At 43.1% G+C, this 26,378-nt stretch overlaps 1 protein-coding gene across 1 annotated transcript in view; it reads left to right on the plus strand.

Annotated features, from left to right (window-relative positions):
• Positions 1-26,378, plus strand: part of cxadr (CXADR Ig-like cell adhesion molecule) — a 37,827-nt gene that overhangs the window by 8,212 nt on the left and 3,237 nt on the right. Inside the window, exons 2-6 of the mRNA XM_063487588.1 lie at positions 16,778-16,950; positions 20,310-20,514; positions 23,706-23,861; positions 23,964-24,086; positions 25,664-25,802. Of these exons, the coding sequence (XP_063343658.1) occupies positions 16,778-16,950; positions 20,310-20,514; positions 23,706-23,861; positions 23,964-24,086; positions 25,664-25,802 (796 nt within the window). The remainder of the gene's footprint in view (positions 1-16,777; positions 16,951-20,309; positions 20,515-23,705; positions 23,862-23,963; positions 24,087-25,663; positions 25,803-26,378) is intronic.

Consider the following 26,378-nt stretch of genomic DNA (forward strand, 5'->3'; position numbering starts at 1 on the left):
TATGTTGTTCAGCTAACTCATTTGAAAAGCTGAGGGTGAATGTTTAATATTTTTGCTCAGTAAATTGTAACATTGGTTACCCTGTAAGCTCTTTGATCCACTAGAAAAAACTGCAATGAATTGTATACATGTTATAAATAAAGCATAGGGGTTTGAAGGCTAAGGATGATAGGAGAGAGGGCAAGTAATCGAATGATCCAAGCTTGGCTAAACCTGAATACTTCAAATGTCAGCGCTAATTAGCTCCACAAGATGAGATGAGCATGTGGATGCTGACGTTTGTCTCAGACTTATAACATTAGCAAATGTTTTAGTGCAGTTTCTTTGCCTTATGTGGGATGCTCTCATTTTTACAGCAAGTTAGCTGGAACTATGAAACACCGATCAATTCATGGCACTAACTATAGCAATGTAAACTTTGCAGCAAAGTAAAATGTCCAAGATAAAGACAATACTGGACAATACCTCCCACCCACTCAATGACATGCTGGCCAGTCACAGGAGCACGCTTAGTGAGAGACTGAGATTACCCATAATGCACCACTGAACACTGAACTGACACAGGAAGTCATTCCTGCCCGTGGCCACCTCCCTGTACAACTCCTCCATCTAACACACTGTAAACACTGGAATAGTTACAGCCTTTTTGCACACGCTCTTTTCTACTCAGTAATGTTGCTGTCGACATTCTTGATATTTATTTATAATCACCTCTGTCAATCTTTTATGTTTATTATGAATTATTATTAAATCTGTAACATATTGTATTGAATAGTCTAGTTCAGGGGTCTCCAATCCCAGTCCACGAGGGCCGGTGTCCCTGCAGGTTTTAGATCTCACCCTGGGTCAACACACCTGAATCACATGATTAGTTCATTACCAGGCCTCTGGAGAACTTCAAGACATGTTGAGAAGGTAATTTATCCATTTAAATCAGCTGTGATGGATCAAGGACACATCTAAAACCTGCAGGGACACCGGCCCTCGTGGACTGGGATTGGAGACCCCTGGTCTAGTCTGTTACTGTACTGGAGCAACTGTAACCCACATAATGTCCTTAGGGATTAATAAAGTATGCTGATTCTGAAATTGGTCTTCTTTAATCATCTTGTGCGAGTGCTTCTCTTAGAAGAAAAATATAAATAAAAAATTGGGCCAAAATTAAATCAGCAGGGCAGTGGTTTCACTTTTACACTGTGTATATATTTCTGTTCATTAAAACTTCTTTGGAGTAAAATGATATCTTTATTCATCTGGCCTAAGTGCACTTCCTGAGTAGTTAAATTTCCACATCCTGTCATGATCCCTGGAGTCTTTAGAAAGTCTTTTGGCTCGTTACACCGTTTGAAATATCATTGGCTGCCCTTTGTGTCTACCTGTTGTCAGCACACAGCCTCTTGCTATCCATGTAACCTGTTAGTTAAAACAAGGTCACAGTAGTGCCGATACTCTCCGCTCTGAGTCCATCGGTCATCATCGCCGTGTCGCACCGTTAGGGGGATAACCCTTAAAGCACATTTATGACTTTGCTGCTCAATGCCCAGTTTTGTGGTGCAAACAAGGCCCGGTGCTCCTAATGAGGAATAATAGGCTCTGTGACAAAAAGGCTGTTCGCTGAGACGATAATAAGGATTTTCATGTGCCTCGTATCTCAAATGAACACGTCCAGAATACCATTTTTCTGTAGATAAATTGCACCGAAGCAAAGACGCTACAGCGCAGCAAGCAGTGAAGGAGACTTGAAGGATTTCTGTATAATCATTTCTAGGGAAGGGGGGGCAATATTATATAAACAAATTGTATTTGTTTATATAATAACTAGTGTATTTAAATACAAATAACTAATAAATAAAAAAATCAGCCAAATCAAGCATGAAGAGTTACCCACTGTTAAATAAAGAGTTATTAAAGGTTTTTAAGTTGTTTCTAATTTTCTATTGAAATTCATGCATCTTTTGCTTTATTGTTCCAAAAGAATGGAATTGCCTGTAGAGACCATCCACGTCCGAAAGCACTAGTCCCATTTTTCTCCCCACATTACAGGTTCATATCCTTTTTGTTTTTGCATAACACTTTGAGCTAGATGTCTCATTGAGGGTACACAGTGTGGCAGACAGACCCCCAGGGTGCTGCAGGTAGTGGTGTGCAGCTTGTTCCAGCTTGCTTGCTTGCTAGGTAGATGTCAGCTCGACTCTACGTGTGCTTGACCCTCTGACAGATTCTGTTGTGCAGTGGTAAAAAAGCAGGCCTATTGTGGTGTACTACTATATATTAAAAAAGTCTCCTTATCTTGTAAAGCAGACTTGAAAATTCATTGCGGCGATACGTTTTCCTCCTCAGCTGTGGTTTACAGTAGATGTATCATTTCAGAGATTAACATTGTGTATTGTTTTGTATATGTCACATTATTATCAGCTAATGTACAGGCATTGTCTTACACAGAGCTGAGTTGTGGGGCGATGATTATATTTTGTCCTCCAGCAGCGTTGCCCTCCCCCTCTTCTCCTCTAAGAACATTAGAGTTAATTGTGTGTCTAATCTTGAAAAATATTATGGCTCAGGAAAAAAGCTCCGTAAGCAGAAGGTGGGGTGATTTTTGAGAGGTGGGAGAGGGGGTGAAGCAGCTGTTGAAGGAGCCATTTTTAGCACCTCGTCTCATTGAAAAACATTACGCATTGCCAGCTGCAGGTACGGTGAAAAAGGCAAATAAGTGGTGTCTGGAGAGAGCCTCTTTCTTCATTTGCTCCCACTTTTTTGCTCCCTGTGGTGCTGATTTTCAAGTGTGTCTTTGTCTGGCATTTAATCATCTTGTCAAATTATATACTTATGCTAATAACTCCAGTCCATGGAAAAAATTGATTTGTAATAAAAGCAAATGCGTGTTATCCTGATCGAAGCAGTTTTTACAGTGCTGCGATGGCTTGTATTTGACATTTGTGAATAATATTGAAGCAGTCGTGTGGTGAAATTTTGTGACAAAGTCCCAATCTTGTTAGGAGCGTTAAAGGAGAATTGATACAAAGAGGCACAGAATTAGATCCAGGAAATAAATCCAATTTGTTGTGACATTCGTTGCCTCATTATCGAGCTGGTGCTAAACCGAAGCCAAAGACTGTAATGAAAAATGTCAGAATCTCTAAAGAGGCCAAGTATTAAATGTAGCTTTAAATATCAGGACGCTGTGTTTTATGGCATCAAATGAACGTCACCCCTTCAGTTCACTGAGATTTGTATGGTTCAGAATGATGGAGGTAATGTTAATGACACATACAAACATACATGGATTTAGACTAGACAACATTTTCTCTATAAACAGCAGGTACATAAAATAGGCAAAGTAAAAGCAACTGGGCATTGATACCTTGAATTATGTAGTGATATATGATATTAATGTGCTTTCATTGCTTATGCTAGTGAGACATGTGAAGCTGTAATCCTGGTTAAAGCATGCTAGTTTAATGAAAGCTGTAATGTTTGGGAGAGCTGAGTGTAAAAGCGAAGCTCTCGATTTACCGGTCGACCTACGTCCCTACCCTCACCTACGGTCGCGAGCTGTGGGTAGTGACCGAAAGAACGAGATCGCAGATACAAGCGGCAGAAATGGGCTTCCTCCAAAGGGTGGCTGGCCTCCCCCTTAGAGATAGAGTGAGGGGTTCAGCCATCCGGGAGGAGCTCAGAGTAGAGCCGCTGCTCCTCCACATTGAAAGGAGCCAGCTGAGGTGGTTCGGGCATCTGACAAGGATGCCTCCTGGGCGCCTCCTGGGTGAGGTGTTCCCGGCATGTCCCACCGGGAGGCAGACCCAGCAGAGATTATATCTCTCGGCTGGCCTGGGAACGCCTTGGTGTTCCCCCGGACAAGCTGGAGGAGGTGGCCGGGGAAAGGGAGGTCTGGGCTTCTCTGCTTAGGCTGCTGCCCCCGTGACCCAGCCCTGGATAAGCGGAAGAAGATGGATGGATGTAATGTTTGGGTTGAAGAGATGATTAGTCTGATCTAATATTAATTAAGTTCATCTTTGGATAAGGATCAGATAATGATAATGCAGTCATTCCCTGTTTGATCTTCCCATGTAGGTATGATTGACCTTTTCTTTATCTCGAGGGGTATTGTATTATATAAAGGAAAAGAGGGCTGGTTTCAACTGGTGTGTTTCTCTTACGGTAGGGGAAGTTGTGAATGTTGTGATTGTTTTATGAATTCAACAGGTCTTCATCGCATTTAAATGACATTCGTTTGCTTGCTATGGTTTTATAACCAGGTGTCCAGAACGAGTGTGGCTGTCTGCCATCTCCTCTCTCTCCCATTAATATCCATTAAAACTGTCTTACCTCTACTTCCTCTCAAGTCATTACTTCTGGCTCTTTGTTGGATGTATAGGTATGATGACCAGGACATCTGTTACAGTTGGAATAGAAAAGGCTAAGTGTCCAAACCACAGCAAGGTCAGCAAGCCACAACAGACATTTAATTACTGCATTGCATCTTACCGCCATGCGAGGAAATCGACAGCTTGCCCAGCTGCCCTCTGGAGAGATGAGACTGAACTGAAATTGGCTCTGTGACTGGCTGGTTTATGATGGTCAGAACTCACATTACTGCACAACCTTAATTAAGTGCTGCTGTTTTAATAAGCAGTCACAAAGGGGCAGCCCGGCTGCAGTTGTTGCTGGTAAGTTCCTGAGAAACCAGCTGTTAAGTGTCTTAATGGAGCCCATGTATAATTCATAGGCACATGCAGAGGTGCGTAGCTGGCTGGCCTGCTATGAGTGGCTGATAATTGCAAGAAGAAAAGACCCATCACCAAATCTCCAGTCACACCGGCATACACGGCACCCAGCTCCTTTAAAAAGTGGCAGGGGAGCATCACCTCTACATTTATTTCATTTGAGACAAGACATCTATCTGACTATGATTTATAAATGACAGCTAAAGCTATAACACAACTCAGCAGCTAGACCTGTAGATTAATGACCTGTGAACACATAAAAAAGATCCTCTGTCTGCCTTCAATGTCACCCAACATTTTGTCAACTAATACAGCCTTTAGACAGCAGTCCTCGGGTGTTCAGCCCACGTTGGTTCCTTACAGCTCTGAAGCTGTCGGACATCGATCCAGCAAGGATAACTCATACTTGTGTTGGGTGTGTTTCCATATACATCGCTGCCCAGCTGGGCCTCCCAGATGGATGTGTCTGAACTGTAGAGCTTTGCTTGTACCAGAAAACTTCTACAGTTTGCTAGTTTAAACTTTACCACACCAAGGTAGGTAAACAATTGTGTAGGTTGTCTTTCACTGACATAATCTGCTGTAGCTGTAAGCCTGTTCGAGATGCAGTGTTTGGCTGCAAGTACAGTCTACTCGGGGTTCAGACCTCTTTAGATGTCATTAGGAGCCATCGGGGAGTTTGCTTCTGAGGCAGGTTTCAGGCAGAAACACTCTGCTGCACTCACTACACACTGAGCTGACCTTGACAAATCTTCTGCAGGTGGAAGGTTGTTTGTAGCATTTTTTCCCTTTTTCCACACAAGTCAGAGACATGGAAACAGTTACAACTTGGAAATCAAAACAAAAACATTGAGATGCTGTACTCCTTAGTTTCTTATCAACAACTGACCTTTTAAAATAAGACAACTAGTAAATCATCCATGCTCTCGAGCAAGAGAAAAATGAAGATATGGTGGAAAATGTACTTGGGCAGCTTTTAGTGTACCTGAGTATATGTGTGGGACACACTGCACTTGGTTAGCAATCACTGCAAATGGAAATCAGGAATGTGCAACAAAATTTAAAGTGGGTGATGGAAAGTTAAGAAACAACCACAGTGACCTGTGGGCTGTTGGCACATGATTTGGCGTGTTTAATGACTTGTTTATTAAAAATAGCACTGTAAAGAAATATATCTGAGGGGTGCACTACGGAGCGCGTTCGACAAAGCCAGGCTTTCTTTGCATTAGCTGGCTTATCAAAAGCTAAACTCCAGCCAGAGATGATGAGTGGTTGTTATCAACTTTCAGTGTTAGCCCAGGCTTTCTGCTTCAAGATAAAAGGAACATCTACTTCTGCACAAAATAAACAGATTGAGACAGACAAGACTCGCTCATGAAGAATATAAAACATTCTTGCAAAAATCTCCCCGGGGTAAAAGATGCTAACCCATTCCTCTCATTTTATATTATACCACTGAGTTGATTTATTTTGGACAAATGACAGTAAATGTTCCTTCCTTGTTTAAAAAAAATACCAAAAAAGTTCTTACAGTTATCAAGGAAAATGCAGCAGTTCCCAAATCAAAATTAAGTGAATTCCCGAGGATTCCAGCTTTGAGTCAGTTCTTCTTTTTTAAACCCCTCTGGGTGGAGAATATTACAGTAAATTAGAAGCAGAAATACAGCATTTGTTACAAATAATGTATGTTAATTTATTGGTTGCTTTTTCATTGTAATTTTGCAGAGATAAGAGAGGTGTGTGCAGTCTCTGTTTCATGCTGTGAAGTCCAGTTTAATGTGGGCTCAACAAATATTGATAGAAAATGTGCCTGATGTTTTCTAAAGAAGTTTCTGTTTATTTTATTTCTAATTAGCTAGTCGGTGCCAAATTACATAACTGCAGCTCGTAGTGTTCCTCCTGGAATATTAGATGTGCTCAAATCTGAGCTTCTTTTAATGGGTTTATCTCGACTGTCCAGACTCTCTGCTTTTCTTTGAGTTTGACGGGGTTATCTCACGCTTGCGTAAAGAACTCAACATGGAGAGTAAATGTCTTCATGCTATGTCATAACATTTGTAGGCTTTCCTCTTTTATACTGGATCACTGAACTAGCGCTGTGAGTTATTTTTAACATTCCCAATTGTGTCCTGTCACTTAACGATGTATGTCAACAGGAGCGGTCGTTTTGAGCTCTCTCCTCATGTCGAGGCTGAGAGTGTGAGCTCTGGGCATGAATAAACCCAGCAGTCGTGGTTAAGCTGTAACAACTGACAGTGTTTGCCTGCAGCTTCCTACAGGGCCCACCACTCAGGTGCCTTGACTACACCTGCCTTCAAAACCTCACACTGAAGAAGAGACTACAGCATTGAAGTATCACGTCTGTGTTTATTTCCTGCGCTGAGCAAAAACTGAGAAAAGAAGGAGGATTATCTGTCTTATCTTTTAACAGCAGCCTTATCTGGATGTCCTGCAGCGCAGTTTCCCCCACACAGAGGACAGGAAGGGACTGTCTGTGTTGTTACACTTTCACAAAGACCTCATTCTGCCTGGTCAGGGCTGCTTTGGACAGGATGAGAGGGTTTAGTCAGAAGGGAAGTTAAAACTGCATTTGAAAAGGAATTGATGTTTTAGCAGTTATTACAAAGTACTTTTTTTCATGTGCCTTTTTTGCCGGAGTCCTCGGGCAACTTTCAACACCAATCAAATATACTTTCAATAGATTACACTGCAGTTGGCCCCGTTGCCTGTTAACAGCCCACTCTGGGCTGGGTATGCAACACATTTGAAACTGTGTACTTGTTCAGTGTCCAGAAGACCACCATCGTGTAATGTCCTTCAGGCAGGAGACCTAATTTTAGACCAGAACCTAGAGGAAATGGCATGAGCATACCCAATGACAGCCTCCAGTACAGAAACAGCCGTACGTTTCTCTGCACTACACTGGAAATAACTCGATACTTTAACATAGCAGAGGACAAATTTGATGCAATCAAAATGTCAGCTGAAATTCTGGTCTTTTACATCGCTGGTATATCAGCTTTCTGAGGAGACTGTGGGTCCAGTGGTCAGATTTAAAGTTTTAAAACATGCTGCACTCCTCCTTGGATAGACAAGGGAGGAATCCAGGAATTCATTTGAAGTCATTTCTGTTTGAATTCTTGTTTTGGTTTTTTTTGGGTTTTTTTTTGCCGTTTCTGCACCGTCTGCAGTCTGGACCGACACCTTAATCCTTTTAATGGTTTGGCAGTGCGCCATAGGAGTCTTTAAGTCTCAGTAGGTCTTTACTTAACATACATGTTGTTTATGTGTGGCTGATTTATCCAAGCAGCTTTAAGTTGAGCAAAAACAGCATCTCTGCATTGAAGCCGGTATGGTGGGAATTGTTCTCAGAAGTATGAGGAAATACTTTCTTATCGCACAGAAACGCAAGTCAGACTGAAATTCTTCTTACTCTTTGTCATTACTCCCACTGAGCGTGTTACAGTCATCCACCTCACCTCAGACTGAGCGGATGAAACTGCTGATCTCTGAATTTTCCCACCTGGAGTTTTTTGGTGGAATTCCATCACTAATGATTGTGAAAGCAGGCTGGTTGTAATCCCTAATTTAGCTCAGTGTTTCGGGAGAAATGTTCTAGCGCGATGTTCACGCTCTGTTGCTTTAAGCTGACTTCTTGAGTGTTCACCTCTCTCACATAATGAATCACACCCATGAGAAAACCTTTGTTTGGTTCATATTTTCGTCGTTTTCTGCATTGCAAGTGCTCATGCGTGCGTTTGCATGTTCTATAAGCCATAGGTTTAAAAGCCAATTCAGATTCTATCTGCCCATCAACAGTCTGAATATAGTAGTTGCGCTCTGCTGCGATTGTGTCTCAGTGTTTGATCAGCAGCGCTGCCTCCTGATCACAGCTGGCTTTGTGCCCTGGGGCCCGGACAAAGGCGGGGGTGCCGGCAGAGGCCTGGTCTCTATCAGACATTTTATTTGTTTAGGGGGTCGAATAGGCAGCAGCATGGCCGTCCCCCGCTCGCATTCATAGAAACTCCTGTGTCAGGAGAGAGACACCCCATCAGTATATCCCACTGAGACATGTGGTTTTCATTTTGTTGTTCATAGTAAGCTGCTGGAAGCTTAGAAGACAAATACCTCCCTTCTATAAACATTGGCGTTTTTCCCCCAGCAGCCTTACCCAACCCTCATTTGTTATGTATTGCATTAAAAAAGGTTTTGCTTCACATTCTTCTCTTTAACTGAATGTGTCAGTAAAGAGTATTGTGAAAATCAATGAAATACTGCGGCCATATTTGTATTCGGGCTGTACAGTAGACGAACGACGCATATTTTAACACGTGCAGCAGATGCAGGTTTGATGTTGTTGTTTAGCAACACGTACCTGACACACATACCATCATTAACCACGGGCTCATGATTGATTTAAATCCTTTAGCTGATCCACAGCATCTCTTCCTCCACTAATGGGAAGTAAATGTCAGCAGAAACGCATGAATGCGCGTGTGCTGTCATGAGGCATATTTCTGTTTTGCACCCTTTCTCAAGTCATGCAAAATGCTTTCATGTGTTAACTAATTGCTTGCAGAGATTGTTTTTTGTTTTTTTTTGCCCCTTGCAAAATTAGTGGTACATGATTTTGTAATTATCCCTCTGGCTTCTGCAACTGGGAAAAAGTGTTCCTGCTGTTTCAGTGCAACAGCTATGTTTGCATCCAGGTGAAGGGGGGTTTTTTGTTTTGTTTTTTTATACCAAGGCCCACCAAATGCGCTTGAAGCAGCTTTTATTATTTAGCTCCACCGTGTTTTGCCTCTTTACTGTTTTACTTTCCTCCTCACATGGCTACACTGGCACATTTGTTAATGTTTCCCACGAGGATGTTATCAGTGGGTTATCTGTGTGCTGCTCCTTGGACTGGCGTATTGCCTATCAGCTTTATGGCATAGCCAGGCCCCACATTGTCACCAGCTCACTCTGTCACTGGGCTTCGACAGATCCTGAAGGACACAGGCACATACAGGGACACACATAAAAGGCCTGAGTCTGTTTCTACAGGTCTCAGAGATGGTGGAGATGATGGGCACTGTTATCTGATTCTTCAGAGTGCTTGAGATAAATTTGCTCTCTTCTCACATGGGGTGTAGGGAGGAGGGGATTTGGAATGGGCCAGTATTGCTTTTAATGCTTCGCATGTAGCTTTACAGCAGTTCAGGATTGCAGAGAGTTAAGAAAATCCCCTATCCTGAACTTTGGAAAGGGGATTTTGGTGTCCACACATGCTTAGGAATTCTATGAGTAGTGCACACAAATTCCAAGCCTGTGATGACAACTTAACTGTCCATTAAGGACAGAGCTAATGGAAATTGTCCTTTGTGGTCCCTTTCTTCTTTTGTTGCTTCCTTCCCATAGTTCCTTTATTCCCTCAGTAATTTAACATCGGTAATGGTGAGAGTCCAAATGAACTTAAATGTACGTGAAAAATAAAATCATCATCCTTAATGTGTTTTGACCGGTTGAGTGATGTCATAAAATACCAGGATTGTTGGTCAACCTCGCTTTTATAATTGCAGTAATTAAGAATTAGCGCCACATTAAATGCGCATAGATGGGTCAGCAAATGGAAGCTTCACAGATACTGTATTAACCGCAATCCCCCATAGGCTTGTGTAAAAGCTGTCAGACGACTGAGTAAAGTGCCTGTCATTCGTCACCCCTTCATCATTTAATGTCCAATTATGTCAAAACAGCCTTTAGGTCATCCGCAATGGGGATTGATGCCTACTCTGTGTGGCAAGTGGAGCTTTCAGGCTGCATTACAGCACAATCAGTATGGTTCAACAGTCCCAGCCCTCTGCAACACTACATAAACTCCTGCCAAGCTCGCTCTCAGGGCACCCACGTTGCTTCAAATTGAATAGCTCCAGCGGGAATACTAGGGCGAGCATTCAGAGCCGCCTTTTTTGAGCAGCAACCAAGTTATGAAGTTATCCTCTGCCGTGCCCAACATAATTGATGTTCTTCAGCATTGTCACAGGGGATCGGCTTGCCTGTTTATGATGGGTAGAGCGTCTGTGCGGTTTAATGTGCTCATTCCAGAGCCCCACAGACTGCAAATGTACTGTAATGAATTGCTAATGTTCATCCCACCGTCATTGCCTCGCTGGAAAAATGTGCCACGTTTTTCAAAAGCTCTGTTGCCGCTGTTTGTGTTTGTTCTTGCGCATGAGATTATTTTCCTTTCACTCGGTTGGAAATAATACTTTTTAAGATTGTTTTAATGTTTGTTTTTGTGGTTTCCAGTGAGCTCAACATATTCCACCCACAGTGCTGCTTATGAGGAAAAAATGTAAATTCATACATGCACGTCTTATTTGTCAGATTGTTTCCTCTGCCATGCACTCTTATACGTGTGTTTTAGCAGCAGGCTGCAATACATCAGACTTGATTGAAATATCAAAACACTTTAAGCTTACGTCAAACCAAATGATAGTGTAACTGCATTAAGGATATGCAAACCTTAAAGAAAGTAAATCTCACTGCAGCGTCATTCACCTCCTTCGTCTAGCCAGGCTTTATTTGTAGCTGTTGTTTCGTCAAGTGACTGAAATAGTTGCTGCCTTTATCTCTCAGACTTCACAAGAAGCTTATGGTGCACTCTGACCTGTGCCAAGACTCTGAGGGTCTTTAGTTTGGGTCAGGAGATGTTAGCTTAGCAAATGGCGGAGCTGCTCTTTGCACCACATGTTGTCTAGAAGAACTGAGGGGAAGAAAGAAAAAACTATAAAAGTGATAGCCATGCTTTGAAATCTATGCACATGAGAAGCTAATCTGTTCTGACTTCAGATTAGGTTAGTAGTGGACATTGCTGAGATTTATTATCTTATAATTATCTTGAATTATATAGTTTAAAATAGAGAAATTAAGTTGAAATGTGTAAATATTAAAAATGAACCTTTTTCCATTTCTTTAAAAACATGTCTTTCATTTCTTTTGTGCATTTGAGTCTGAAAGTATATCATTCGAGGCTACATTCACAGTCCTGAGTCATGGCGTTGTTGAATGGTTACAGCTGTGGGTCGTCTGCTAATCGGACGTTTTGTGGTTCAATCCCTGGCTCCTCTAATCTGCATCTAGAAGTATCCCCGGGGAAGATACTGAACCCCAAGTTGGGTGGGTGAATTGGGGTTGTAGTAAGAAAGCGCTTTGAGTGCTCTAATGAGTGAGTGTTGAGTGTTCTGCTGGAGGTTTCTTCCTGTTAAAAGGGAGGTTTTCCTTCCCACTGTCGCCAAAGTGCTTGCTCATAGGGGGTCATATGATTGTTGGGTTTTTCTCTGTATGTATTATTGTAGGGTCGACCTTACAATATAAAGCGCCTTGAGGCGACTGATGTTGTGATTTGGTGCTGTATAATTAAAATTGAATTGAATTCAAATAGAGTAGAAAACCGCTGTATAAATATCAGTCTATTCAAATACATACTGAGCTACTTCAGGTCGGAGACATTTTGTGATTGTCACACGTTGGGTGGTGAAGTCCATTTTCATAAATGTTATCTTCAAGATTAAAAACTGGATGTGAAGTAAGCAGCTGTTCTGCTGAGTGAGACACTCCACACTTACATGATAGCAACATTTCCATCACACAATGGGCCCATCCTAAACCCTGCTTTATATTTTTATTTTATTTTCACACTAATGAGAAGCATGCTGTTTAAAAAAAAAAAGAAAAAAAAAAAGAACATCTTCCTGTCTGTTAGCTCAGACCAGAGTGTTTACAGAGTTCAACATTAAAGGGAGCTGAAGGGTCTGATGTACTACTGGGAATAGTATTGGGTAGTCTAGAAAGCTTTGCGTACCAAAGGTCTTGTCTCTTGCCTGTAGACTCAGTGTAATCATAAGCAGAGACGTGTTTGTAGAGATGAAGAGTACTGAGTCCGAGACTCCTCCTGTTAAAGGGGACACTGATGGGTGATGGACAGCAGTGGGTGAATGAGAGGAAGCGCTGTATGGCTTGGCAAACTGATTGAAGTCTGTACTGTGAGACGGTGTCTGCACTGTTACTTTGTAATGAAACCTCGTGGATGTCTGAGTCAGTTCAGGCCCCATAAACACTTTCAAATGCTGAAGTAACATCAACTTCTTTTTATGAATCTTCCTGCTGTGTCCTCCTACTTAACCTCTTTCTACCTCTCTTTACCTCACTCACTGACTCGCTCACTTTCCCCCTCACTTCCTCCCATGCAGTCTTTTAAGCACCACGGCAACCTTCTCGGAGGGATTGGTTGCCAGGAGACAGGATTCGCTCCCCATTGTATGCTGACAAAGGTGGCGGTGAGGTGGGGGGGGTTACAATCAGCAGGACTGTGGAGAGTTGGAGGCCTGTGGGACTGGCACTTTACAATTACGGGTGTGTTGGAGACAGAGGCTGGGAGGGACAGAGGGGGATGAATGAGTGGGGGGGTACAGGGTGGAGCACGCTGACACCCTAAATTCCTTCTGTTCATTCATTCCTGGTCTCCCAGTAACCATGCTGGGCGTGCTGCGTCAGACAGTGAGTCGCTCACAGAGACGCAGACAGCCACGAATAGTTATTAGGATAGACTTTAATTAGCCAGCATGCACTCCCTCATTGCTCAGCTCTCCTCCTACATGCGCACACACACAGCACGACACGCATCTTACTACAATGGCAGACGCTGAGCTCAAGGAAATAAATCTGTGGCTGGTGTCTTTTCATGACTGCGTTTAGAACCAGCCCATTTTTCATAGTTTTTCTTGGACTTTAATGATGGCCTTCCTTATCACTCGATTATATTACCCTCAGGGAAGAAGGCCTGTTTACTTTTGCTCTGCTGCTATTTCTCTTAATAAACACTGAAGCTCATCCTATATAAGCCGATGATTGTATGCAGCACCGCTGCAGACTTTGACCTCAGTGAGATCATATCTGTTCTGATTGTGGTGTTTCACATCCTGAATACAGTATATGTTGCTCAACACTGTGTGAGCTACAAACAGTGTGGTGTGTCTTGTGACATAAGAAGGCATTTTTTTTCCTGTTGGTAATGTTGAAATCATAACAATGAGCTCAACTGATATGTCCTAGTGTATTTCTAATACACCCAGTGGGTGTGTTTTAGAAATATTATTCATTTGTGGTCTTAAAGGCCCTGAAAACATCTTTTCACACACACAGCTCAGTTAAAGTTTTTATGTATGGGGCAGATTCTTGTCAGTGATTTAAAGAAGATAGGGCCCAGCTAATGTGATGCCATATGCTGTGTGCTGTCGCACTCACAAGTCCTGATGTAGCAGATTATCTGATTTTAAAGATGTTTCAGAGCTTTATTTTCAGCACAGGATTTGATCTAATTTGTATTGTCATTTTTGGGCCGCATCAAACAACATGTTAGCATGTGGCCGTGAGTATGTGCATGAGCTGCACTGTTATGTGCATGTTGTGTGTACACGAAAACACGGCTTTAATCAGACACAGGTGAAGCCAGTAAACTGCTGCATCCCTACTTCTGACATTCATCACTATCACTTTTAGAAAGGTAGAAATCTCCCCTGCATGCTGCCTCTTACATCAAATCGAGTCTGTTTTTTGCTTTCATTAAGTCTAAAACTGTCATTTACCTGTGAGAGATCTCTGTTGGCGACCTGAGTGGCACCGCTTCTACATACGTAGACTCTGCTCTTAGCTACAATAGCAGGAGGAAATAAAAGCTCAAATTCACTGCAGGTGATCTTGACTATGCTCATGGCAAATAGACCAACAAGTCTATTGCAATATGGCAAAACTCATGAGCACACCCTGGCTCTCTCCATTGTTTTATGTCTAAATGAAGCTTTGGAAAACAGTGACATGGAAGAAACCCTTGGATGCTGTCACTTTAACAGATCATTAAAGCTAGTTATGTTACACATTTAATGTCTGAAAAGGGCTTATGAATACTCAGATTATCTTATTTGCATTGCACTTCCTCTACTTGAGTTTATACTTCCTGAAGCAGGATTAAATGGATTTATATCATCGTTGGGGGGAAAGCTGTGTCTGCATGTTGGGCTTGATGAAGAATTAAGAATACACTTTCTGTGTTTCTTTTTCTTTGGTGTGCGTATCACAGAATATGTTGTCATTGAGGTGTATAGGCAATCAAATGTGTCTGCCCGTTGAAGGTATAATATCCTGAAATGGCATTTTTTCTCATTTGTGTGGTGCGTAATGAAGAAGGCCTCTAGCTGCACTGTAATTGAAACAAATGCTACCCAAGGCTCCAGATAGCTGCCATTGATTCAACAGGTACATCATTACTCATCAGAGAAAGCAGTCACTGCGATAAACCATTCCAGCTGATTACTTTCTTTTTCTCTCCTCTCTAAGCAACTTTAAAATGTGCTGTAGCTTCTTTAAGTGTTTGATGAATCGACACGGCGTTCCTTAATGCAGATGCCAGGCTGAGTATCCGCTTTGACAGTGACAGACACATATCTAGCTTTCCTCTATTTTGCTTCCCATTTCTCGTGCTTCTGCTGAAGGCGGTGGATCGTTCCCATCAAGGGCATCTGTCAAAATCTGTGGGCCGAAACAACCAGCTGCAGCCCCGGTGGCCATGGGAATAAAACTGAGCTTGTGCTATGCTATCATATCAAGTGCTCACATTCTCTGAGCTTCAGCAGTAGTGGGTTGGAGTCAGATTGTCACACTCTGTATGTGTTTAAGTTTCATTCTTTCGCCTGCCACAGGGGCATGAAGCCACTGAGGGACGGGGACTTGACTTGTAGCTAACGCTTTCTTTACCTTGAGAGCCTGGAAAAAATATTTCCCCTGCAGTGAGCTGTCTCGATGTTAGAATTGCCACATCAGATATCCTGGTTAACCCTACTGTATGATGACATTGAAACGTCGGGGTTAGGCATCCGCGATCAGCTGGTTTGGATAACAGAATACTTTGAAGGTTAAACGATGAATTGTAGTGGTAGTAGTAACCCTCTATGGTACACGATGCACTGAAACACTGTTTGTTTGCTACATCTACACCTTGGAAGCTGATTTTTTTCCTTCCTTTGATTTTAATTTTTGCTGTTAATGTGTGTAAACAGTTGCCAGGTTTGGCTGCTGTTCTACCAAATACGTTTGCAGATTAGTCCATCTGTCAGTTAGTATATGAAAGGAGCTAAAATGAGATGCAGATGTCGCTATGGACAGAAATACCCAGCAGATACATTTAGTTACATATGTTTGATGCTATTTTGTAGTATTTTTAAGTGTAACACATTTAAAGCACTTTTTCGCAGCAACATATTGAGATGATTTTTTTTTTTTTTTTTAAGAAGTTCTCCCCCTGCTCGTTGGTTGGACGGTGGCAAGCTGTCAGAAGGATTTTAATACATTGAGGTGGCATGTGACAACTCCATTCTCTATGGGCTGTGTTACTGCTGGAGCTTAAATCTCTTATTGAATAAAAAATCTTAACCCAGATGATGTCGCCCTGGAAATTATGTTTATTCATTCTAAGAATAAATGCTTAAGAGCCTGCTTCAGTTTGTCTTTATTATTATCACCATTCGTTCAGCTAAGCTACGATCTGCTGTGTTAGTCTTGCTTTACATTGTGCAGATGTAAAGAATATATATGTTAGCCTCTGAGACAAAGAAAGATACAAACATGACATGAGTTGTAAATAACAGAAAAGCAAAAATAATCTCTTTTGCTGTTTTATATTTATTTTTTGTTTTTCTGTCAGTACATTTAAACCCTTTATGCTCTGATGCAGTGTTTTTAGCACAAGGCTTGCTCTCTTTACTGAAGCTTAGTGCAGTCACCCTTATCACAGACTCTAAGCTCTTTGGTCTCAGAATAAAAACTCCTGTCCTAATTATGAAAAACATGCTTAATTCTCATTTTTAGGCCATCTTTCAAATGATGTTAAACACAATATAAAGTCATCTCCAAAACTGTCAGTAAGCTCACAGTTAACAGCTCTTGCAAACGTAGTTGTCCTTGTGTTATTATATATGTTGCCGTTAGTGACTTTAATTAACGTTCTTTGCTTCCAGGGTTGACCTCAGGTCTAGAGATCACATCATCTTCAGCGTCTACTCCCACAGAGGTGGCCAGCGGACAGAGTGTGAAGCTGGATTGCCAGTTCACTCTGGCTTCTGAGGATTCTGGACCACTGGATATTGAATGGAGCTTGGTGGCGTCTGACAACCAGAAAGACGACCAAGTGGTAAGTGTTTTAAAATGAAAATGTGTGTGTGCTGTCCTTAATTCATGACGGTCTCTGGACTATGAAAACGTTTAAACCCTGGGCCTCTGAAAAGAGCTTGGGAAGCTGTTGAAGCCCTGACAGCACGTGGAGATCCTCCATTTAATGGCAGCCTTGTTCAGTGTTTAAATGTGAAGCCATGAGGAATATTAACTATGTCTGAATGAAAGAATGCCATCAAGCCAGCGGAGTGCCTGAAACAGCCTTTAGAGATGGTTTCTACTGTGGGACGGTCCTCTCCTGTGGCTCTCTGCTCTGCCACCTGTCACAAAGCTTTTTCATCCCTCTCTCCTTTTTTTTCCTTCCCTTGTGTCCTATGGCTTTTTTGTGAGCCAAATGTTATAAATGGGTCACAGCCTCATCATTAGGCATCTCTGTCCTCCACCCACTGTTGTTTCTGTCTGCAGTCCCAACCAGCCCTCCTCAGTCAGGTAGAACTGACTGTCTGTACAGTTTTGCCTTTAACTCTGTTTCTTTTTGCTGTGACTCATTAGCTGGAGTGTGGGAGGAAATACACCTTCGCTTACAAACTTTGTCTTTTGTTCCTAGTATATTTGTGATTGTCATGATGAAAGCTCATTGCGAGCACTTTCAGCATGTCTCGTTTTTGTATGAACTATGTGATTGTGGTTTTTAGGACGGCCTCTTCCGTGTGTCTGAATACAGCTGCAGAAATATATCAAATATCCCCAAAAAGCCTTTGATTCCACAGTTTATTGTCTTTATTACGTGCCATTTTGCTGGCTCCAGTGTGCACATGTGTTAATGTTACCAAACCTTTGGAGGGATTTGGACAAGTCGGACGTCTCTCTCTGAACATATTTGTTCTCCTTGACCTATCAGATTTTTCTCGCTACATACACACGCTCAGTTTTGTGTCGCCGTTAACCAACATGAAGTCGTGCGCACAGTAAATTCTTTGTAATTAGTGGCGTGTTAACTCCAAATTGCCATTTTTAATATATGTGACAGTGTTCAATAGAATTAGGCCAACCTGCTAAGAGCAAAGCTGCCGGGCCAGTCGGAACAATGAAAGTTTTTAGCCAGAGGCTCCCAGATGCTGAGAACCTTTGCTCACCTGAGCTGTGGAAATCCAGACAAAGGGAAAGGCTACTGTCAGATAATATTTTTAAATAGAGAACTAGTCTGTAAGATCAGGACACAAAGCCAGACATGCCATACATAAGGGGTTGTATGGCATGTGTGGCATGTGCCAGTGACCTCATTTGAAGCTTTTTGTTCACATTAATGTGCTTTATGTTTGAGCTTTTCTCAGCATCGATGTGTGTAGTGGCAGCGCCTTTTATTTGACATATCCTACATATCGTCAGGGTCTTTTTCAGGGTGGTGAAGCATAGCTAATGCATCCTGCTTTGTTAGGCCTCAGTGTGAGATGCCAGACATGCCTACAGTATCAGTCATTTGCATTTGGCTCTCATTGCCTGGCTCCAGAGCTGCTGAAGGGAGGGTGTGCCCTGACTGAGTATTCACCAGCAATGTGAAAACAACAGCAACAGAAAACAATTACGAAACCTGATGTCAGCAGGAGAAAGAACACACAGCTCTATCCCGCAGACTGCTTCCGTTATCTTTGAGTGTGACAGCAGAGCCTTTTGTTTGTTGAAGTTATTGAAACAGGAATTTCTGTATATTGAAGGATTTGTGTGTAAAAATGTGACAAGGTTTGGTGAAAGTTGAATCATTTCTATTCAGATGCTCATGGACGTGTTTTGTTGGACGGTTTCAGGTAGAGGTTGAGCGCTAACCTTGTGAATCGGTTTGAGCTCGTCCCCTGAAAGGTGAAGGCAGCAGCACTTTGAGCCATCCGAGTCACCAGCCTCAGTGGGAGTGCAGAGACAGAAGGGTCCTCCCCTTGAGCTATGCAGCTTGTTTAGATAATACAGGTATTGCTGCTGTGTGCTTTGCCTCTCAAATGAGCTGCAGCTTTTCCTCTTTCACTCCCCGAGTAACAGCATCACATGACGATGATCTCATCTCAACGTGTGCTCCATGAAACTCGGGCTGGCCAGTAGAGCTCTTCTTACCTCTGCGTCGGCCTACCATTCAGTCACATTGAATGGTAGGCCAGCTTACGATTGCATCGTTACACAGCCTACCTGTTGTGAGATGCAGCACTTCTGTCCTTCTCCAGCTGGTCTAGTCATTTGCCCTTTATGGTTTCATGATCTTTTTTTTTTATTATTCTCAAGGTTATTGTGCAGTTTATTTCTTTATTTATTTTAGCTGGAGGTGTGCATGTGCATAAGCACTCCCATCTGTGAAGTAGTTGAGCCCAAGTGGGAGCTCTCGTCTGGCTGAGCTCGGGGCAATTTAATTTCCTCTTCACCGTGGTCTCATCCCGCTCATCTCTGTTATTGCTGCTGATGTTGTGATCCCCAGTGAAGTCAGAAGGATAGGTTTTCCTCCCCTGAGAGCCAAGAGGAATTTTACCACAATTACCTGTTTACATGGCTAATACGTACAAGATGAACACAGCGGGCACTGTGAGTTCGCCTGTCTCGAGAAGCCAGGCGTCCAGTTGGGAATTGAGAGGCAGGGCGACTCGGCGTAGGCACATTAGAAGCTCGCTGACTCGTTCCCTTTGTTTTGTACCTTGTGCTTCCTTTCAGTGCTCTGCTTCCTCTGATAGGTTCATTATTCCTCCTCTCCTCCTGCCACGTTAAGTTTCTCTCTGCTCGTCTCCACTCTGGGGTATTGCTGTGTCTGCTGTTGATCATGGCACAGAAAAGCCTGCTGATGACTGTCTCCATGGAAATGTGTAGAATATGCCAGCGTCTGTGAAAGAGAATAAAAATTCTTTTCATTGTTTGTGTTTCTTGTAGCCTCTGTTCTTTTTCTGTGTGTTTCTGTTCCCCCCTCCACTATCTGCCCACTTCTAGCTACAAAGCTTCTCATTAGCTCCACCTGGCCTTTATTTCTAGGCATTTCCTTGCTGCTTTCAAGACCCAGACAGTTGTGTGCATGTGTGGTGAAGTGGTTGGATAGAATTGGGAGCTTTGTTGACACAGCAGGTGTTGATTTAGCTCCACAGTGCTGGCTTTGTTTGTTCCACCTTCATTCTTCTTACGCACAGAAAGGGCAAAACAGCAGAGGCTGGCAGGCTGAAGGGCAGCGCAGAGATAAGAGACTGTCCTTTATTGCTTCTGTGCATTTCAGCTGGTTCAGTAAACAAAGCCAATGCTTGCAGGAAGTAAACAACTTTCGTCTCAGGGGCTTTGTTCACTTTCTTTTTCTAGCAGTACTTTTATGTTTTCTTTGGTTTAAATGTGAATCTTTCCTTTGCTTTATTTCCAAAACAGATCATTTTGTACTCGGGCGACAGAGTCTATGATGGCTACGACACACCCGTCAAAGGTCGGGTCCACTTCAATTCGCCCGATCCGAAGAATGGCGACGCCTCAGTCAACGTTCTAACGGTGAAGTCAACGGACACCAGCACCTACCAGTGCAAAGTGAAGAAGGCCCCTGGCATCGGCAACAAGAAAATGCAGCTGGTTGTTATGGGTATGTAGGACGCTCACATTAGCATCAGGCTAGCAGTGTCCTAGCACTTTCTTTCCCACACAGGGTAAATTCTCTCTGCCTCTGCTGTGGAAACGCAGCAGATCATACGCCCTTTGTCCACTTTGGCTGTTTTGATGTAATCCCTCCTAAGAGAGCATAACCTTCCCTGTGGCTGTAGAGCATTGCCCCTACGCTCGCCGCGATGGTGTCTAAAAGGATTATACAGACATTTGAAAATATTTTTTCTGTATTTTACCCATTTTAATACCTGCTTTGTACAATTGAGCACAAATTTCACAAAAAAAAACGTAATTCACTTTGGTTTTATTAATATTTTATTGGCTATCTCTTTATAACGTCACTCAGGAAAAGTTATGCTTTTCCACTTAGAAACCTTAATTAACAGCTGAGATAGCGACAGCATTGCTAATTAATGATAAATTCCACTGTTACAAATCAGACTGAAAAGGCGAACAGGCTGAAAGGAAGTGAATGCGCTCAGCTGTTGTTTTTATTGCGCAGAGTGAGATGGGTGACACATCATAGTTGTATAAGTCAGACGATTCAGTCCCGAGGCAAACACACGCACAGTGGCCTCACTGGTCAGTCAGGCAGCTAAATGATGTTGAAAGTGAATCGCCTCCCGAAACCAGCTCGCTATTTGCATGTGGGGAAAAACAGCCTACACGTGTAACACTAGTGCGTGTGTGTGTGTTGTGGGATAAGCTGTGTATTTAGCTGCTGTGGAAGCTCTGTTATCAGCACAGTTTCTGTTCTAAAGATAGGACGAGCTCCAGAAATGGCTGCCTCTCCTGCTGACGCGATATCGTGAAGAAAAGTGACCGCACCGCACCAACTAGCTCAACCAGAAAAACACGAGTTGGTGAGAAGCAAACTTGTGATGCTGCAGCACAAAGCAGTTCTCTAATAAAGGATGAATGCTGCAGATAATTTGGCCAAAAAACGCGGCAGCATCTGACTCGAGAGGCATCGACGAGGCCTTCGGGGAGGCAAACAGAAAAACTTAGTCACTGCTTGAGTCGTCGCTAATACATTTGACTGCGCATATGCTGTGATAGCTTCTCCTGCCAGCTATGCTTCTACATTTTTCACCAGTGAGGGAGATTTATGAGTATTTTAAATTCTCATTTGTTTGAAATTTTGGTTAGTGTTTGAAAAAAACAGCCTAGTTATCAGTCTCGTAGAAACACAGGCCGCATGCAGCACAGGCAGTGGTTGATCTTATTGTTTAGCAGCATAACATGATGCATGAACCTGCTGTGTTTTATCCACCTGTTTCTACAGATCTGTTACAGTTACGCTGCCTCCTGTTAAAGTATTAACGAAACGTACGCCACTCTCACTGCTGTTCTAGTTATCCTCCTTATTTTGATCATTTGACTTTACTTGTTCATTCAGAGCTGCTGTGGATAAGGGCATCGGCTAATGAATAAACATGTAGTGAGGCTGAAATCCGGATAGCTTTAGCTGTGAGTGTTTGTGTGTGTTTGAGAGACCGCTCAAGGCTACAGAAGCTGACAGGCTGCTCGTTGTTGACCCCAGGGGTAGGGGATGTTAAAAGGAGAGGTGAGGACATCTTGCCTGCTCTGCATTTTACCTTGAGGTTGATGTTGTCACGAGGTGGATGGTCCCCAAGAGCAGGGCAGACGTGCACATGTGTGTGTCTGTGTGCATGAACATAAGCCAACCTGAGTATATTTACCAGGTTTTTGCCGTGGTTTGTCACGATCGCTGCCATACGCGCACACACATGCTCACACCTGCAGTGTACATGGTGTCCAGGTGCTGTGCACAGGGTAGCATGCCTCGTTGTGTATTCTCCTCTGGTTGCAGCAGGACATTGAAGTTAACAGGAGGAGAGTACCCACCAGCAGTTCAGTACTGCACGTCAGCATCTCTAACAACCGTTTCTGACTAGGCCCCGCCTACGCTCTCAGCAGCCAATCACTCGGCCCTGCCCGTGTTCAGACAATCCTCATCACATCCAGCTCAAAGCTCAACAGCCAATCTCATTAATTCAGTCTGCCTGGCCCGCGAGTCACTTATATTTCACTTTACCGTTCCACATTTAGACACCAGTTATTTGTGAAGCGGTGCATCTCCTGTCTGTAATGCATACCAAGATCTATTTTTTTCTTTTCCACACATGATAAAAGTCCTTGTGCACGTAATAAATCTGTTCATTTAGCACAGTAGGGCTGTCTGTATCGCGTTGTCTCTGTGCTCTTCCAGCCTGTCTCCTTTTGACCTCATCATTCAGAAGAATAAATCCGCTCAAAGGACAGAAGCCCTAAAAAAAAAGAGGAGCTGTGCGTTTCAACGCTCAGATGTGTCGACTTGACTTTCACCTTTAAAAGATGCTTTTAAAAATGTCATAACTCACTGACATTTACTGTGTGTGTGTGAGTGAGCGAATGTGTGTCTGGGTGAAACGCAACTGCAGCAAAGTGCAGGCCAGAGACTTGGGAGCCACGCAGCCTTGGCGTCCATCACTCTACCATCTGTCCATTAGCACCTGCTTCATTTGTGCTCTCCTGCTTTCTGTTTTACCCCCTCTAACCTCGCCCTGTGTGTTTATTAGATTGGAAGGCGCACTCAGTGCTGTCAGTGGACTGTTAATCCTTATGGTTATGCCTGCTAAGCTCCTCCCTTCCCGCCTGACACCTGGTTCAGATCTGTAGAGCCCCACTCCAGGGTTGTGTTGTTACAGAAGCCATTACAGCACCGTGAAGTCAGAGCACAGTCTCTGTGGCCTTAGATTTCCTCTGTCCAAATATTACCCGTCACTTTCTCTCCCTCCCCCCCCTCACCGTGTGTCTGGGCTTGTTTTTGAATCCGTCTCATCTCTTACCAACACCCTGACTGAACGAGAGCGCACGTGTGCTTGCGTGTCCACTGATGCAGCGCCCTTCTTCTACACGATCATCCTGAGTGACAGCTCTTAATAACTACAGATGTATCAATTACTCTGATTACTGCTCTAATTTGTCAGATGAGCGCTGCTTTGAGTAAGGGAGGAAACTCAACTTTAGAGCTACACAATACACAGACGCACACTGTAAGATTGGAAAATCACTGGGTTGTAGGCAGGTGTGTTATTCTGTGCCAGTGTGACCACCCTGATGTGCTGCCCCTCTAAATGGCTTCCTCTGCCTCTTTACTCTCCACAGAGAAGCCGTCCAAGCCCAGGTGCTACACTGAGGGCTCCACACATGAAGGCAAAGACGTTGTGCTGAGGTGCACATCTGATGCAGGAAGCAAACCCATGAAATACAGCTGGGAGAAGACTACTGGCAGCAAAGTGCTGCCCGCCTCCTCAGTGCTGGGTAATGCAGCTTTTTACAAGGTCCTACACATAACTCTGTTTGTTTAACTCTGTCATCTTTTCACTGTGTTTGTGTTTTGTTTGTTTGTGTTTTTCTGTTTAGATCCTGTGTCAGGCACAGTCAACGTGAAGAATGCATCTGCCAGTGCATCTGGCACGTATCGCTGCACCGCTACCAATCGCGTTGGCGCAGAGCAGTGTGTGCTCGATCTCAGCGTGACACCGAGTGAGTACCCAACCATCTTAATTAGTGTCTATTCAGTCCAGCTTTCTGTATTCTGGTGTTTAATGATCAGGTTTGGAATAGTCGGAGCAGAAGTTTAAAAGGTTTTCCTAAGTTTATACCCCGTGCAAACAATGAGCTGCCCTCGCTTTTAGGACAGAGTTTATACCTACATCAGGGGTGGGGAACTCCAGGACTCAAGGGCCGGTGTCCTGCAGGTTTTAGACGTGTCCTTGATCCAACACAGCTCATTTAAACGGTTATACAACCTCCTCAACATGTCTCGAAGTTCTCCAGAGGCCTGGTAATGAAAACATTTGATTCAGGTGTGCTGACTCAGGGTGAGATCTAAAACCTGCAGGACGCCGAGTTCCCCACCCTGACCTATGTTAACAGTATAAACCGCAGTGGTCATCAGTAACTGTTAAAAAAGGAAAAAGGAGGAAAAATCAACACCGACCACCTTGTTGGAATCTTTTAGATGGTGAATATGACGACGTGCTATTTGTTCAAGAGAAAAACAGGTCACCATGTCATTAATATGTATTTATAACATAATTATAGATTGATGTCATTCTTCCTCTTATCAAGTTATAGAATAGTCTATAAATCTTTAAAACACGGGGGAGGATGTCAGTGATATAATTCCTATATATAAACACTTTGCACCATAATTTCTGTGCTTATTTGCTTTGTTGATATTCAGTAAAAGTTGCTGATTTTATTACTGATCAAATAATCTTCTTGCTTACAGTACAACTATTACTTATTCTACTGACTCTGTCCTTTTTTGCATTTGAGTCGGGCTTTGTTTGTTTGTTGTCTTGTTTTTATTGGTTTGTTCTTTTTAAATGTTAGTGTAAAAAGTGTTTGTGGGAAAACTTCATTACTGCTGTTGCTGTAGCGTGTGTCACTAGTATATGAAAAGTTTTCCTCAACATACAAAGTAAAGGTGAGTGCATGAAAAGCCTCTCAGGTTATTATAACAGGAAATGGATTGCCAGGTCAGCAGGTCAACCATCAGTCAAGTGCAAAGTCTGATGAATTCTGCTTTTGAAAGACAGAATATTAGAGCGGCGTGTTGCTGCCGGGCAGGAATGTGGAGCCTTCATTTATGATATTATTAGATTTCTCCATCGCAGCTTTTGTTAAATCTCACTGAGCCACTGTGTATGTCTCTCACTGTGTGTGTGTGTGTGTGTGTGTGTGTGTGTGTGTGTGTGTGTGTGTGTGTGTGTGTGTGTGTGTGTGTGTGTGTGTGTGTGTGTGTGTGTGTGTGTGTGTGTGTGTGTTAATGAGAGTGTGTATGAAGTACTCGTCATTCTGATGGTCAAACACCACACTATGGTTTTGTTTATATTTCACTGGAAATCCAGATGTGCTGTCAGCAAACACAGTTTCCATCACATGGATGCCAACAAGGATATTTTGTTCAGTTCAGTACATTACGTGTGTTTCATGTGCTTTATGTGCCTGATTAGCTTAAAAGGAAGTGGAAGAAAGATGACATGCTTGTTATGACTCATGAGTACTCTGCTACACTCAGCACCTTCACCCTCTCCCTTCTTTGTGTCGTCCAGTCCCGAATACTGCCGGCATCGTCGCGGGATCCATAATTGCTGTCCTGTTGATCCTCCTCATCATCGCCATTATCCTGTTCTGCTTCTGCCGTGCCCGTAACAGGAAAAAGTACGAGAAGGAAATCTGCAATGAGATAAGGTACTCAATGAGATTTGGCCCTCAGATGCACACAGCTCCAATCTGATGGATTAATATTTTGTATTACTGTCTAGTGTTTGGTGTGAGAGGTGGAGTGTGCAAGGTTATGTAATGTTGGATTACAGCGGGCGCCAAAAATGCCATAGGTAACCTGTGATTATTGGTGTCGGCTCAGCGTGTAGCATGATTGGTAGTCATCTCCTCACACACACACACACACACACACCCAACAACCATGGAAATGGTTTTTATCTCTCAGCGTTTTTCTTTTTTTTACCCCTCCTCAAATAAACAGCTGTGGTAATCAGTTTGAAAGCTTTGTTTGTTCTGTGCATCCTGTTTCGTGTTGCTGCCGGCTGCCCTCCCCCTCAGCCCCCCCGCCACAGCCACCTACTCTAACTCCCCTCGACGTCCGACTCTTCGTCTGGCCTGTGGGCTCTGCACCGTCACTCTGCCATGGACTGAATCTGTCTTACGCCACAATGTGACACCGCTCACGCTGTAGGACACAAAGGATTAGACCAACAGTCCTGTCTCGCACACACAGACGCACATCTGCTGAAACACCACAGCATG

This window comes from Pelmatolapia mariae, linkage group LG10_11 (genome assembly GCF_036321145.2).
Source record: "Pelmatolapia mariae isolate MD_Pm_ZW linkage group LG10_11, Pm_UMD_F_2, whole genome shotgun sequence".
In the NCBI taxonomy this organism is placed as follows: Eukaryota; Metazoa; Chordata; class Actinopteri; order Cichliformes; family Cichlidae; genus Pelmatolapia; species Pelmatolapia mariae.